Genomic DNA, 15,821 nt, shown 5'->3' with positions numbered 1-15,821 from the left:
TGTGAACACATTAAAGTGGTCATCTTGGGTGTAACATCCAGATCAAGTGCAGGGAGCACAGTTCCTCATCCATACGGGTAGATCCAAATATGGAACAAACCAAATACTGAATTCTTCAGAGCTAATTAACTGAATGAGTGGTTTTGCACAAGCATTTAAAAAGAATGTATGATGGAAACAGTTTTCCAGAAACTATTCCTTCAAGTCAATGCAAAATGTATTCTTTGAATTTATCCCCCATCCCCACTATATTAACTTTAAAGTCCAGTCAGATATTCCTTTTTTGAAATGAAACCACTTTGGTGACTACCTAGAGTAACTTTCCCCCAAACATCTCCAAAACAGTTATGCTTTTAAGGGTCTCCAACCTTAAAATTAAGATTGGCTTGGAAAACGTGACCAATATATAAAGTATAAAAATGTTTCCTTAAAAAATTGTTAAATGTGTATTTTCTGTTCCAATTCTTCACAAAGCTAAGAAAAGTATGCAGCTTGTGAGGGAAATACAAGTTTGGCCCCTTTAGTTTAAGCATTCTTTTACAACACTTCCAAGACAATCTTTCCAAAAGAACCAGCTCAAATCATTCAGTAACTAAGAGGCTGATGACCAATATTCTTGATCCTCCAAACAGTATTCCCATATTCACAACCACCTCTGGAATCTGAATAAAGGTAAACCGAGTGAATCCTCCAGTAGCTGCGCAGCAGTGTCTTGGTTCCTTGTTTGGGATTTTCCAGCATACAGGCTAATTTAGTCAGTCCTTCAGGAATGGATACAATTAGTACACTTCAAACCGTGAAAATCCCAAGATAAACTCTCCAACTCCTACAAAATAAGTCATTTGTGCAATGCCAAAGAGTGGTGCAATGACTAGTGCTCGGCAACCAGATCCTCTCAAGAATGCAGAAGGACCCTCATTGACCCAGATTTTCCTGTAGAGAAAAAATGAAATTAATTGCCAAGAATTACTCCAAAAACCTGTAGTAATTAAAATCTTATTTTAATGACTATAATTTTGAAGAGGGTACAAACCAAACAATGTCTGAACAATATTTCTTAGCTAGCTACCCTACAAACCCTGGCTGGTAGAATGCATGCAGAGATGTTAGGTCAGGTATAGCTGTGATTGGAGCCTGTGGTCAAATATTCTGCCAACACAATCAAGTGCCCCCAAGTTTCACACCATCTGGGTTTGGACAGAGGCAATCCTGCAGCCATAGCCAGAATCTTGGAATTCCCTTACACCATGTTGCAGCATCATCACAAGACATGTTTGAAACAGTCCATCGCCTTCTGGGAAATGTGACTTTTGCCAGTGCTGCCCACATATCAAGGACAAATAAAATGGATGCCTACTTGTGCAGGGTATTAAAGGGTCATTGATAATGGTAGAATAGTGCTCAGAAGTTTTTAAACAGGTCATATGCAGAACCATTCCAGGAATATGCTCAGAACTGATTCCCTGCAGTCCCACTAAGTGGAGCAATTTTAGTTCACATGTCAACAATGAAACAGCATTGTGTAATAAAACTCCAGGATTGCATTTCAGTAAGCAGTTAGCCTTGGAGTTTAACCATTGCTATTTTATTTCAGAAACATATGTAACATGCTTCCCATCAGAAGAGACCTGTTCCTATAATACCATTGTAATGTCACAGGTTGTTGACAGGGCAAGGAAGCACAATGTAACTGGTTTGTCTGATCCAGTTGTGTGCTTGTACCAATACCCAATGGGGTGGAATTCTGCTTTTCATTTTAAAAACTCTTCCTCAAACTGTTCATTTGATTTTGCTCACCTTGCACAGTCCACAATCCCACTGTAGGCTTCTTCATTTGCTCCTTTATGTAGTGACTGAAAACGAGTTTTGATCACTAAAATATGAAAATATATCAATTTACTGTCAAGTAGCCTGTTTCAGCATTTTCATAATAGTGTAAAATGGAAGTTCCTGGTGCCACATGTGCAACATACAGGGAGCAGAGTGCTGTACTTTTATCTCACCCTGCTTCAGCTTTCTGTATAGCCACCAACTGAACTAAGCTGATTCCAGGAAGAGGTGCCACATAACTAGTACCAATAAAGAGTTGTGCTTCCAGTGTGCTGCACTGCTTTAACTATCTAATTGCTAGTTGAACCACAGTTTAATTACAAACCTAGAGAATCCTGAATACAGTGGATAAACTAATTCATTTCAAAACTCCTGCACTTTATGCAATATGTGGTTTTTAATCCGTTAACTATAACTTTAGCGCATTCTATTTTCATTTTGTCCCAATTTTACTCTATAAATCATGTTTATCACAAACTCTAAGTTTAGTTGACCATGTCAAAGTTGGTCCAAAATTAATCTCACCAGCTTTGCCCTAATCTTGCATTTCATTCCTATACCTGTATTTACATAGCACCCTTCATGACAACTAAATGAAGCACGTTTGAAAAGTGTAGTCACTGTTGTGATACAAAGTGGAAGTCACAACTCACTCAACAATTGAGGTCCTACAATTAGCATCAATACCCTGTACTAGGCAGGGGAGTTTATTTAGCATTCTTGCTATGAATTGATATTCAGCAGCCCCTAAAACACAGCTGGCAATGCTGCTGCCTAATCTAACTGGTACATCAGTAAATAGTTATTCCCATCTATAGCCATCAATTGAGCAATCTTCTGCCCCCATATAATGGAAGAAAAATCTTTCAAGTCCAACACAGTATACTTACCATCACATGGGTTGACAGTTACAGCAGCAACCGAACCAGCAACACACCCTGATAAAAATGAATGGAGGAAAGGAGCTCTCTCATCCAACGAATTTTGTCCAAGTTTGTTCAGATTGGCAAACAATGGGAAGTAGATAACAGAGAAGGGAACATCCCTGTTTGTAAAATGGAACATAATCAATCGAGAGAACAAATTTTGTACAAACATAATTGGCAAGGCTACATAGTGCTGTCAGCTTATTCACTGTGATTGCATTACATAGCAAGGTTATGTTAAGCATCCTAACCATTCAGTAGCTCAGTTGTGAAAACCCATTAAGGATCCAGGCACCTTACTGAGGAATGTAGCCTACATGTCCCAAATGACCGCAGCAGAGGGACAAGTCACATGCTGTGCATGCAAAATGTTCTGGCAATAACACTTCTGAAAAACACCCACTGGTGTGAGAGTGTCTTTCAACTTGGGTTACATTTGAGAACATTTTGAACTGTGCAACATTGAATGCATTGCTGGGATTAAACAGGTAATCTGGCAATTGGCAATATTACTGGTGTCTTGGCATGGCAGTAAAATACCAGTCAAGCGATTGTTTCCTATAGTATGTTGGTAAATATATAATAAATAAATCCAGTAACATTACAAGTGTCCAGCTATTGTACCTCAGTATAGTGGCTCCTAATCCTTTATACAGTCCTCTGAATCCCTGGGAGTAGAATAAATCTTTGGCAATCTGGGTAGCAGACATTGGTCTGGTAACAGCAACAGGACCAACATTGTATGCCCGACTCAGAACTGGGTTGGTGGCTATAACTTTAGTGGAAGAGCTTGAAGGCAATATCAATCTCTGCTGAGCAGCTGCATCAAAAGAAAACAAGTTTAGCATCCTCACTAATATCCAATATAATCTTTGCTATATTAAGTTGTGTTATTTAATTTGAGTAAATTGACTAGTTACCTAATCTGCCAGCATCCTGGAGCTGGATTTTCAGCATCTCCATAGGAGTAGTGATAATAACCTGACAGATTCCTGCCCCACAACCTGCCAGCATCTCTTTGAACACATTTAAGCCCTTCCTGAAAAGCGAAAAGAAACATTCAAACACCTGTGGAAACCAAGATGCCACATGCTATTCCAAACACAAATACAACATAGGTACTAAGTTCAAAACACTATTTAAACCTGAAGGTGTATTTTAGACATAATACAATTAGGATTCTGTTTATTAAAAAGTTTGACAACTTGAATATCTTAGATTAAGAATGTCAAAATTAAACTTTATGTACTATGATACACAAACACCATAAACTGAGCAGATTAAATAGTTAAATGCACCACTCTTCATTATATTGCACAAGCTAGCCACATAGCAACATTACAGAAATGAGGCTATAGTGTTTTCCCATTTAATGCAACTATCTAGTGAACTCCCAATTTATTAATGCTAAAACTAATCTGACAAAAACATACCCATTTTTTGACAAGTAGTGGCGGAAAAAGTCATTTGCAGCAAGTTTAATGGCTTTCTCAGGTGTTACCAACGTCAGGTTCACAGCCGCACCTATCAAAAAAAAAACACACCCCACTGAGTCTTACTCTCCATGGAATCTCCATTTACATTCAACATGGATTAGACACAATATGATTTCTATATTTAAGTCAATATCCTTTTTTCCCTTAGCTTAAATACAACGCTGAGTTTATGCAGCTTTAAAGATTAATCTCTTCTGAGCAACTGTTCCAAGTCTCCCAAGTAACAGAGCACCTGATGTAAAGAGGAATGGCTCAACAGAAGGAAGGGGCATCTTCCACACCAAATGTGTGATCTTACATTCTGGCTGGATGTACAAAGTTAACAATTAGATAGAAACAGCCTGAAGTCTAAGGAAACTTTTACTCCTCCATTTAGCTTAATATATGGGATGAAATTCAGAGCAAGCTTCAGCATGTCAGAGGTCTGGTATAATAATATGCCCCTCCCCCTTTCATTTTTTTTGGGGTGGAACCAAGTCCTCCATTGTTGGGAGCAATTCCATCAGGTGGGGTCCTGAGCCATGTGAACTAGAAGCTCACAACTAATACTGGCTTGCCTGATCACTGAGGACTACAGTAGAATACAGTTGGTCTCAACATAAGTGTGGATAATTAATGGGTTAATAATCATAATTAAATCTCCAGGCACCATATAAATGACAGGATCAGACTCCATCAGGATGCTCCTGGATGTCATCCAAGCTCCAACGATGGAGACTTGGCCAAGAAACCAGAGAGGTTTTGAGGGAGGGAATTTGGTCAAATCACCACCTACAAAAAAAAATTCAAAGTTTTGGAACTACAAGCAGAATATTAAGCACAGCTAGATGGGTTGAAATTTGGAGGGTTAGGCATTTAACAGTAGTTTATAATGTTAGATATTCCCTTTAAAATACTGCATAAACTCCAATGTTGGCTAATCCAGGCTTAAAAGGGATAGAGCAGAACATCTGCTGTGAAATACAACAAATTACAATATTCTAATTACACAAGTACACATTTCCAGGGAAAAGGAAGAATAGGAGAAAGATCAGAAGTGATGCAAATAGCTAGACTTAACAATATTTTGGTATTGCATGCAGATTAAAACTTTTGCATCATTAAGCAAGATTGACAGTGCTAACAGAAAGGATCTAGCAGACTAGAATATGAAGATACGGAGCAATAAAGACTCCATGAAATCAAATTGGTGGTTTGTCTGCTCAAGATCAAACTTCTAATTAAGAGTCTACAATTTTGATAAGCAATCAAGGTGACTATTGTCAGCAATACTTCTTTATAGTAAAGATCATCAAGAGCAATCACATGAAATTCCGAGCACCCAGGAAAATATATGCCATGTTATTCTGAGTAATGTAGTTTTGCAGGTTTGTGCCATGTTAACTAACTTCAACTATGTTTTTGGAGTGAACACAATTGGCTTCAATGCATCGGGGCTAAGGACAGGCCAATTTGCTATGCACTACTGTGGATTGATAATAAAACAAGGCTTTTTTGTCGAAACTTTTCATCTTACACTCATCAGGACAAGAAAATACCTGTGTCAGGGGAAACAACATATTTCTACTGTATGAGACGTGAGTGCTGATTGGTTGGCAAGTGGACTCTGATTGGTAGAGGCATTGCCATAAACAGGGCACTAGTTGATGGTGGCTGATAGTTAACTGCCAAGCATTGTTTGAACTTTAAACCAGGCAGCTTGATTGATGGGTCAAGACATTGCCCTGGGACATGAACCAGCAAATGGCTATCACTTATTTTGTTTAGCTGAAACAGGTGCAACGTGTACATGTTCTTTGTCTGCAAAGAGCAGGGTCCTGTGTATTAATATCTGTAGCTTTCAGTACATGCAAATGCACCACACTGAGCCCGACTGAATCTTAAATTGGTTACCAACGTAATTCTTAGCACACTGATGATTATTTAGCAAACAACTGCCCTATTGTGGCTTGAAAAGGGTCAGCTGTGATGCTAGTTGTAGTTAAATAAACAGAAATTAATTTTCTACCTTTAGCTTGATTATACTAGTTTCCAGTTAAAATGTTTAGCACAAAGGGCAGCAAATTACACAAGATCCCAAAAATCTATACCATGTAGATGAAAGTGTTCCCAAAAACTCCTAAATCGACAGTTCTCTATCTGCACACTACAGTAGAGAAAATTCTGCCCATTTGGACAAATGAGACAATAGCCACTAAAAGATTTCCACCCCAATGCAAAGTCACTATCAAAACTAATTGGTTAAAATTTCACAGAGTTTCTTTGCAAACCAAGGCAGAAAGGGAAATCAGTAGAGATGCTGCGGGCAGTTTTAATTACGAAATAAAGGGAGGTGAGGGAAAGAAGCAGATGAGAATATTTTGAGAGATGAGCAAGGTGGAATCTTTGCTGAAAGATTTTTTTTAAACAATGCAGAAAATAGAATTAAATGGATCCTAATTACAATAGTAAGTGGTACTGTAAACCATTTAATGATTTGATCCATCGTGGCTTCGCCAGATCGGCTAGCCCTCAATATCCTTGGCGACCGTCTGTAACATGAAAAACACAGATACAAGCAACAGCATTTCCTCCAAGTTTTTTTATTAAGTAGTGGACACTTGGCATCAACATCTCCCTTTTTGCATTTAAATATCTAGAGGGCATGGCTTTCATGAGCTCCTAAACTTAAAACACCTCATCAATAGGCATGTCTTCAGGAGATCTCATTCTTGGTCACAGGTCTACTTTGGGGTTGTGCTATTAATGGTATTTAACATTAGCTGATTAAACAGAAAGCATATAGGCAGGTTTTGCTGAGACTATGCAAAGTAGAAATTAAGCTAGGCCTAATTTCTTGGAATTCTGTGTATTCTTTTTATTTACATTTACCTCCCCCAGAAGGTCAGGCTTGATCCAAAACCTATTAGGTTGTACTACTTAAATGACTTGCAATTTCTGCGTTACCTCAGGTTCTGTGTCCCCTCTGGTACAATACCCCAATAGCCATGACTCAAATAAGTCACAAGAGCAAACACCGGGAAGCTATATGGCCACAAAGAACATTACAATTAAGCCAAACATTTCCACTAGGGTTCACTGCAAAGCAACCAGGAGGAAACAGATTTCTCCCCTCCCTAACTCTCAGCTTCAGATACACAACACTCAGGCCGAGATCAACTAACCCAGCACTAATCAGCTGACCCAAACTATTTTAACCTCATGTTGCCAGCAGCCAGTCCTAGATTATTCAGCTAAAGCCAAAGGGACAAGAGCAATAATGCTGCTTTGTTTCACCTTGTCAGGTATATTATATCTAATACATCTTATTCCACTCATTGCCCCTTAAATCATTTTGCTTGCATTTCCACTGTCTCAACCAAAACTAGCCTAAATGGTTAGGAGTCAACTCCAAAGGCTGCTTTTTTCTTCAGCCAATCATGGTCTAACCACAATCTCAGATATCTGACCTGAGAAGTTCATCACAAAAACGTTACTATAAGTTACTTTGTCTATGTACAACCAGACAGGAATTCAGTCAGTAAATTTAGGTTTTCCAGGACAAGTATAATTCAGTGTATTATATTACACTATTAAGCTTCACCACCACCACCTGTTGCCTTTAGAAATATCCAATGCTACATGTATAACTACTTCTGCATCCCCACCCCAAGGATGAAACTTGACAGCTTGCCCTTAAAAAAGCCAGTATCAATATCTTTCTCCTCAGCATTTATTAACTCAAATACAAACTGCTGAAAAAAGATTATTACCCCCTCACTCTAAAGCTCGGATCTGTACAAGGTTTTCATGAGGTCCCATTTTTTCAGTGCATAGGCATCAAGAAATGGACTTTACATCAATTTGGTGTGTATCAACTGGTGGTCATTTGGTAACAGTACTAGGCTGAATCTATTACAATTCGCCTCAAGAACATTGTCTCCTGAAAACATGCCCAATTACTGCACAGTTCTCAAACATTTAAGTCAATGGCACTTGCACTTTAGCTGCATGAACTACACAGTACACTGTGCTCAATGGCCTGACACTACACCACTGACCCATATCTAGTTTTTAAATAATGTTCAGGGTTTTTGTTAAATCTTCAACATATTTCATTTAGATATTCAGTTACAACTAATGTTCAGAATTAATGCCACTGTATTTGAGAAATTGAGGCCTCTAACCCATGTCATGCTAGCTGATCTAAGCAGTTGCACTCAGCACCACAAGCCTTATGGCAAGAAGTCTGAGTCCTCGCTCTAGGTGCCACCTGGTGACACATGCTGGATATGCAGGCGAGGCTAGGGGAGGAAGGAGTGGCTTCAGCTTATACATGAAGAATAGCAACCACAAAGAGGTACCATAGGATTACCAGCAGCATTGGTGCTGAACCCCAACACAATTCAAGCCATCAGGAAGGAAGGCAAGAAACTTACAGGCCTTTAGCACTAATTTGAACAGTGACAATTAATGCTATTATATTCAAAAGGCATTCAAATTCAGTCCAGTGTAAGTTTAAGTACTTGCTGAAAAACTAAATTTATGAGAATGGTATTCTCAAAAATATTATCTACACAAGTTGGAGTAAGTTGCATAGTGGAAGAAAAATACTGTAGTCACCAGTGAGATGTGGCCTCTATAAAAACTCAGGTATCACTGCACACTCGTTCTAATGTTGGGAAGCAGAATCCTTACCTCTGTACATTCCAAAATATCCTTCAGATCGCACAGTCTTAATCAGACAGTCCACCCTTGACACACAAGAGAAAGATAATTACAAAGGAGAAGCATGAGAACTCAGGTCAACAGAGTTGCCAAAGAAATTAAGGATGAAACACAGCATTTGAAACTAGCTCTGTCCCTCCAGGCTTTTATAAGCTTTCTAAATTGAAGCAAGGCTCAATTAACAGCTGCTGTACTCCACTGTCATTTTTTTTCTTTAAAGAATAAAGTGCATTATATACAAGTTAGTTTGACTGTTATAAACTTCCACTGAACAGATTAAGCAGCTGTGTGCTCAAAAAGGCAACAAAAAATGTTGAAACCGCTTGCTTGGAAGTTGGATTTTAACTTCAATTAGCTTAAAATCTTGTATAAAACATATTCTAGACCCACTGCAGAGTAATACAGCACAGGAAGTTTGAAAGTTGAAGTGTTAGCTGAACCCAAATGGCAAATACATATTGGAATCAGTGAGAAAGTATGTTCATGTTCTAATTTGAAATTGCCAGTTTAGTACAAATGCAACTCACATGCTGGTGTAGGTACGTTGCCCACTCCTTTGGTTCTGCAGCCTGGTCTTGGCCAGGTCTATCGGAAAAACACAACTTACTCCAATCAATCCAGCAGCTCCGCCATTGATGAGTTTAGCAGGGAGGCTGAGTATTGAACAAAAGGAAGCGAACATTTAGTTGGAAGCTGTGTAATATTTTAAAATATAATGTTTAAGTGTTAAATGACCTTTTAAACAGAACTTTTAAATCACAGTTGAACAGGATGACTTGGAGGGCAAATGTGCCACAATATGGTACTAAGCAAGACAAAGCAGATAGTCTCAGGTTTTATCAGGAAGACAAATAGGGACCCAGTGGTTTGAGTGCCTGGGCCAGAATGGAGAAAACTCCAACCAGGTTTTCTGCCCCTGATCATTTACCAGTGATTCTTAATGAAAAGTCCAGGCATATGGGTTACGTGGTTCAGCCGCGATATTTTCTAGAGACCGAAAACAGCTTGCTAAGACTCACAAAAGAGTAACTGGGCTGAAATCTTACTACCTACCCATATTGATGGAACAATACCCTGGCTGTCAGCACCAATTGCAGTTAAGGGTGCTGGAATATCATATTCCCAACAGTTCAGTGAATAAAAAGCAGAAGAGTCATACATGACTCAAAACATTAACTGTTTCTCGCCACAGATGCTGCCAGAGCTGCTGAGTTTTTCAAGAATTTTCTGTTTTCCTGTCAATAACAGACTTATGCAGACCTGAAACTCCCAGGTTGAACTGCGCTGCACCCAAAATGCAAGTGCACTTGGTGCCACTTGCAACATGGTAGGAACATGAACAAAGCTCAAAGGCATACTTCAACCACCGGGACAGAGGTGGAAAGGTACAAACGAATGCAATTATAAATTGAATAGACAATACACATTTAACTTGTGAAAAGCGGAAAAGTGCCTACCTGATCTTGTTGTTGGACATATTTGCAGTATTCTTCAAAGCATGCAGTAACAAGATGGTTAGAGAAGTTCACACAACACAGCTGAACAGTTACCGGGAAGTGCAGTCTGGATTCTGTAGAACAAATGATGTCTTTCTAATAATTACCAACACTAAGAGTCATGTGCAGAGTACACTTATGCAACCAGGTCTTAAATTACTATTCGGAGGCATTGTGCCTCAGAGTGGTAATCCCATTACAAGAGGTATGAATCCTGACTTAATTCTACTTCACCAGGACTCAATGGATAAGTACTCCTGTGCAGGAATACCTTGGATGATTTCTTTCCCCACCCCTCCATCCCAGATATCATGAAGTTAATTGCAGGATTCAAATTCTAGACTTCCTGGTTAGTATTAACACTAGACTACCAATGAAATTTGAGATACAGAGAAACTTCATTTTAGATTTATGTGCACTTGAACCAATTTATTTGCAGCGTTAGATTTACCCAATCCAGTACACCTCAAACTACCCTGAAGCCACTCCAAGGTGATTAATTTAATCTGATTCTTGCCAGGTACTGGTCATTCAACAGATTACTCAACTCAAACAGATGCCAAAACTCTAGACATGGAAGAAAATCTTATTGTCTGGCCTTGGTTACAGCTCAAGCCCAGACAAACCATGTCATCGTATCCCTGCAGATACAAACCTGCTTGTGCACATATCTTTAAAAGTGACAAGAAGCAGGTTAACAGAGCAGTTAATAAAGCATTTGAGGCCCTAGACTTTAAAGAGGCAGTGTGTATAAAAAAGCCAGGAAATAACAAATCTCAAAACATGAATTCTGCTGCAGCTGGAGTAGTGTGTCCACTTCTGGGCAATGCACTTTACAAAGGACATGAAGCTTTGGAGAGGGAACATAAAAGATTTGCTAGAGTTCTAAAGATGAAGGATTACAGTTATGTGGATAGACCAAAGAAGCTGAGGAGTCTAAGAGACATTTCTCCCCCCCCCCCCAATAGATAATTTGTTTCCAATGGTGGCATAGATTTAAGGTGATTGGCAAATCATAGGTGATAGGAGATAAAACTTCCTTCACACATTTAAGTGGTAGGGATTTGGAATGCACTGCCTGATGGGGCAATGGATACAGATTTAATAAAGCAGTAGTCTTGAAAAGGGATGAGAAAAATGAAGTGCTGGAAAAACTCAGTAGGTCTGGCAGCATCTGGAGGGAGAAACAAGAGTTAACATTTCAAGTCCAATATGAAAGAGTTCCAGCGTTAACTCTTGTTCTCTCTCCACAGATGCTGCCAGACCTGCTGAGTTTTTCCAGCATTTGCTGTTTTTATTTCAGGCTTTTAGCATCTGCAGTATTTTGCTTTTATTTTACTGTCTTCAAAAGGAAACTGGATAAATACATGAGGAAATTGCTGGGACAGCAACTGAATTGCTCTTTAGAAGAGCTGGGACAGACTCAATGGACTAAATGGCTGTCCTCTGTGCTGTACCAGTCTATGATTCTATACAAGATACAACAATGCACTCTAAAAAGGGAAAATGCATCCAATTGTTTTCTGTTCTCTTCAAAGAATGCCCCAAAATGCTACTGAATTGCAATATGACCAGTACAGGTCAGATGATTTCCACTTAAATCTAAATCCATCTAAACCAATAATCCCATATTCCCTCAACTGCTGTGAAATCACAGAATGTTCTATGTACTCAATTTAATACTGGGTATTTTGCCTGCCATGGGCTAAAGGTTGTAAATTTTTATCACTTGTAAGCTAATTTCAGTGGCATAGTATATAGCTCAGTGAATAGCTATCAATGGACACTTGGTTTCAGAAGACAGCCTGTCAGGTTATAGTGGCATGGAATATTACAAGTTGGTAAATTAGCTGAAGTAAAATTAAAAAACAGTGTGGGGAGAGGGTGGGGGTGGTCTAAAGAAAATAATCTTGTTCCGTGAGGCTCAATCCTAAAGTCAGCAAGCTATTAAGTTGCAAATGCTATGCAATATGATCTGTACCTTCAGATCACATAACCCTTCAGGCGACGTATTCTAGCATGAACCTGTGATTCTGCCGCAAGGTCTAGCACTGGGCCCAAATTCTTAAATTCCACTCAACTTCATGATCACAATGTGTGAGACATGATTTGGTACTACTCTGCAGTCACTTGGGAGATTCTAAATGAATTCTATGGGCTGGAATTATTCAGAGCACTTCAATCCACACAGACTTTATCTTTGTAGGATCTGGCAAAAGGTTGCTTTTACCAAAAAAGTAGCTATTACACGAAAAATTAATTGACCCTTCCATGTCTAGGAACTTTCCCAGATTAACAGCTTAGGAAGGAAATTCATAAAACAGATCAGGGAATTAATTTCTCAAAGCTAATGACATTATTAACATTTGCAGCACAGCCACAGAAATAACTTCAACATGAGCCTGCAGCACATTTTTAAAAGCCTCAAAAAGGTCTATTTTCAGTGTTCCTGAAATCAGATTACTTCAGAGTTCTGAAACAAATGCCAGCTCATTACAGATTTACAGGAAGAATCCATCTGCTACTAAGCACAATTTGACTTAGCACTGCATTTCTTAGAAGTATTTTCAGCAAAAAGTCCCACCCACTCCTCCCTCACCAGAGCAGTCGGGTGAATAGGCTTACCGTAACAAACCGATGTCCATTTGGAACATCAGTTTCAGTGGAAGGCACGGTGGACAATTCTATACCTCAGCAATAATGGACATTATTAGTATCTCCTACTGTTAGAGGATTGTGTATGTATCTGCACTTCCAAACATTACACAGCATGGGAAAAATAAAGCCACACAATCCTGACAGCAAGCTCAAGTAAAAACAAAATACATCTCCAATTAAGGTCAAAGCATTCTGATCAGACTCCAGGATGTGGTAACAAAATGTCACTTCATTTTCCACAGGAAACCCCCTAAACTCTTACCACTGAAACATTTTTCTGTGAGTCAACTAGTTTTATATCCTGCCACCTCCCCAGTTTAACATCAATGAAACATTTTAACATTGCACCTGAACACCAATTCAAATGCTGAAATACAAGCAAAACATAGGCAAGATAGAAAATACAATTAATGCAGAACTACAAAATCAAGAAACAAAGAAAATACCAATCTGAATTGTGGCAAACAATTTCCACAGCATTAATCCATAATCTTTTTGCTCGCGTAGTCAATGACTACTCAACTGAAGGCAATAACATTGAAAGCAAATTATGTAGCTAAAAGCAAACACTGGCACAACTCAAAAACTCAAGCCATTAGTTTGAAATGGCTGACGACTTGTTCTGTTAGTTATCATTAGCCACTGCAAAGTATAATTTGAGTCAAAATTCCTTCACTGCCAAAATGTGGGTCTAGCAATTTAGAAGTGACTCTACACACTTACACGAAAATGGTGAAGGGTAACAAAACTAAAACTCCTTGATCTTACTACACACGGTATCAAATCCATGGAATCTGACATCCATGCAACACAACTGCTTTGTCATTTACAAGGTATGAGCCTCCCGCCATATGTAATAGTATTCCTTAAAACAATTACAACTCGATGGTTCCTCAAAACTGAGTCATATGGTGCACAAGGGTTCCAGTTTCATTTCCGAGCCCACAGTTAGCCAATCTCATTCAACAACCAGTTAGTCCATTCTTACACAAGGGTTTGTTTCCCCATGTGCATATGCCTCCCACTAAATTGCGTGAAATTACCAATTAAGCATGTGATTAAGAGTCAGATAATTCCCCTCACTTAAAATGATGTAATCTGGTGATTTAACTTTGGGCACTTGCCACTATTGCTCTTAGCTACTCGAACACAAAACTCAGGCTGAAGATACCGAACATCCAACTTGATGCTATTTGTTCTGGAAATCTGCCCTCATTCCCCATGTTAAACAGGGCAACACTGCTTCACAGTGGCAATGAAGGATTACCTATGGCTAATCAAAATTACATAAATAAAGCTGAAAACTGGAACTGAGCTGCCACGATTCAGATCTAACTGCTCTAGAGAACACAGAATGGAGCCTTAAAACCCACAGGACCCGCAAACATCACCCCCCACCTTACCCCAACCCCCCAAACATCACCATCACCCCCACCCCAACCCCCAAAACCCCCCCCACTCCCCCCCTTACCCCAACCCTCCAAACATCACCATCACCCCCACCCCAACCCCCAAAACCCCCCCACTCCCCCCCTTACCCCAACCCTCCAAACATCACCATCACCCCCACCCCTACCCCCACTACCCCAACCCCCCAAACATCACCATCACCCCCCGAATACCCCAACCCCCCAAACATCACCATCACCCCCCCACTACCCCAACCCCCAACCCCCCAAACATCACCATCACCCCCCCACTACCCCAACCCCCCAACTACCCCAACCCCCCCACTACCCCAACCCCCCAAACATCACCATCACCCCCAAAACCCCCACTACCCCAAACATCACCATCACAACCCCAACCCACTCCCGCTCCTCTATCCACCCGGGCCCCGGGTGATCAGTCCCCTTGCCGGTCTCTCCCTCCTCTCGGAGCGGGGAGAAGCCGCTATGCCTCGGCAGCCGGTGGTTGCCCGGCACCTCTCCATGCCGGGATCGGGCCCCGCCTCTCCGCCGGGTGTGGTGCTGCGATACTCACCGATCGGGTTGTATTCTGGGTGCCCGGTGGGGATGAGCAGGTTCTCGGTAGCGGTTGAACTGTGCTGTGTGACTGGGCTTTGGGCAGGATGGCGGCCGCTTGTCAAAAGGGCGCTTACGGCACTCGCCTGGTTATCATTACCCGGAAGGCGGGGCCTTCCCCCCGCCCGCTGGCCAATCCGCTCAGCGAACGCTGAGTCTGCGCGATTCCATTGGCTATAGCTACTCGGGAGGCGGGTCCTCCTCCCCACCCGCTGACCAGTCTGCTCAGTGAATGCTGAGTCGGCGCAATCCTATTGGTTCCCACCCGCTTCATTGTGACCTATTCAAATTGACGTCGAATAACGGTTCGAAGGCTGACCAATCACAAAGCGGCAACTGTGTGAACCAATCAGGCTCCTCCACACTTACGTGTTCGCCGCGTGATCAGGATTTAGTCGGGTGCGCGCGCAGCTTGGTTGATTTGCGACTGAACTTAGATAAAAACAGGAAATGCGAGAAAATGCAAGTTTGACAGCATCTGGGGAAAGAGCAACAGAGTTAATGTTTCCAGTTCAATATGACTCTTCTTTGGATCTGGAGAGAGGTAGAAATGTGATGGGTTTTATGGGGGGAGGCAGGAGAGATTAAATGACAAAGAGATTGTGGAACACAAGACAAGGGGAATGATAATGATAGTGTTAAAGACTAAAGCATTGGTCCAGAGTAGGTGTTAATAGCAGAAAA

General features: G+C 40.5%; 1 protein-coding gene across 2 annotated transcripts; it reads right to left on the bottom strand.

Annotated features, from left to right (window-relative positions):
* Positions 1 to 542: 542 nt before the first annotated feature.
* On the bottom strand, positions 543 to 15,224 carry LOC144683632 (mitochondrial glutamate carrier 1-like). Of its 2 annotated transcripts, XM_078546851.1 has the most exons (10): positions 15,097 to 15,224; positions 10,417 to 10,529; positions 9,487 to 9,612; positions 8,930 to 8,985; positions 4,190 to 4,280; positions 3,677 to 3,795; positions 3,381 to 3,576; positions 2,721 to 2,875; positions 1,798 to 1,873; positions 543 to 933 (listed from the first exon to the last, which is right to left on the bottom strand). In XM_078546851.1, exons 2-10 carry the CDS (start codon positions 10,434 to 10,436, stop codon positions 780 to 782), a joined length of 993 nt encoding a protein of 330 aa, XP_078402977.1. In that variant the 5' UTR covers positions 10,437 to 10,529; positions 15,097 to 15,224; the 3' UTR covers positions 543 to 779. The 2 variants fall into 2 exon arrangements, with proteins under 2 accessions (XP_078402977.1, XP_078402978.1); XM_078546852.1 differs by lacking the exons at positions 10,417 to 10,529; positions 15,097 to 15,224 and adding an exon at positions 6,696 to 6,783 and having other exon boundaries at positions 9,487 to 9,569.
* Between the last annotated feature and the right edge of the window lie 597 nt (positions 15,225 to 15,821).

This window comes from Cetorhinus maximus, chromosome 8 (assembly GCF_964194155.1).
Source record: "Cetorhinus maximus chromosome 8, sCetMax3.hap1.1, whole genome shotgun sequence".
Classification (NCBI taxonomy): domain Eukaryota; kingdom Metazoa; phylum Chordata; class Chondrichthyes; order Lamniformes; family Cetorhinidae; genus Cetorhinus; species Cetorhinus maximus.
Note: the sequence above shows the minus strand (reverse complement) of the source record. Positions and strands in the feature narration are given on the sequence as shown.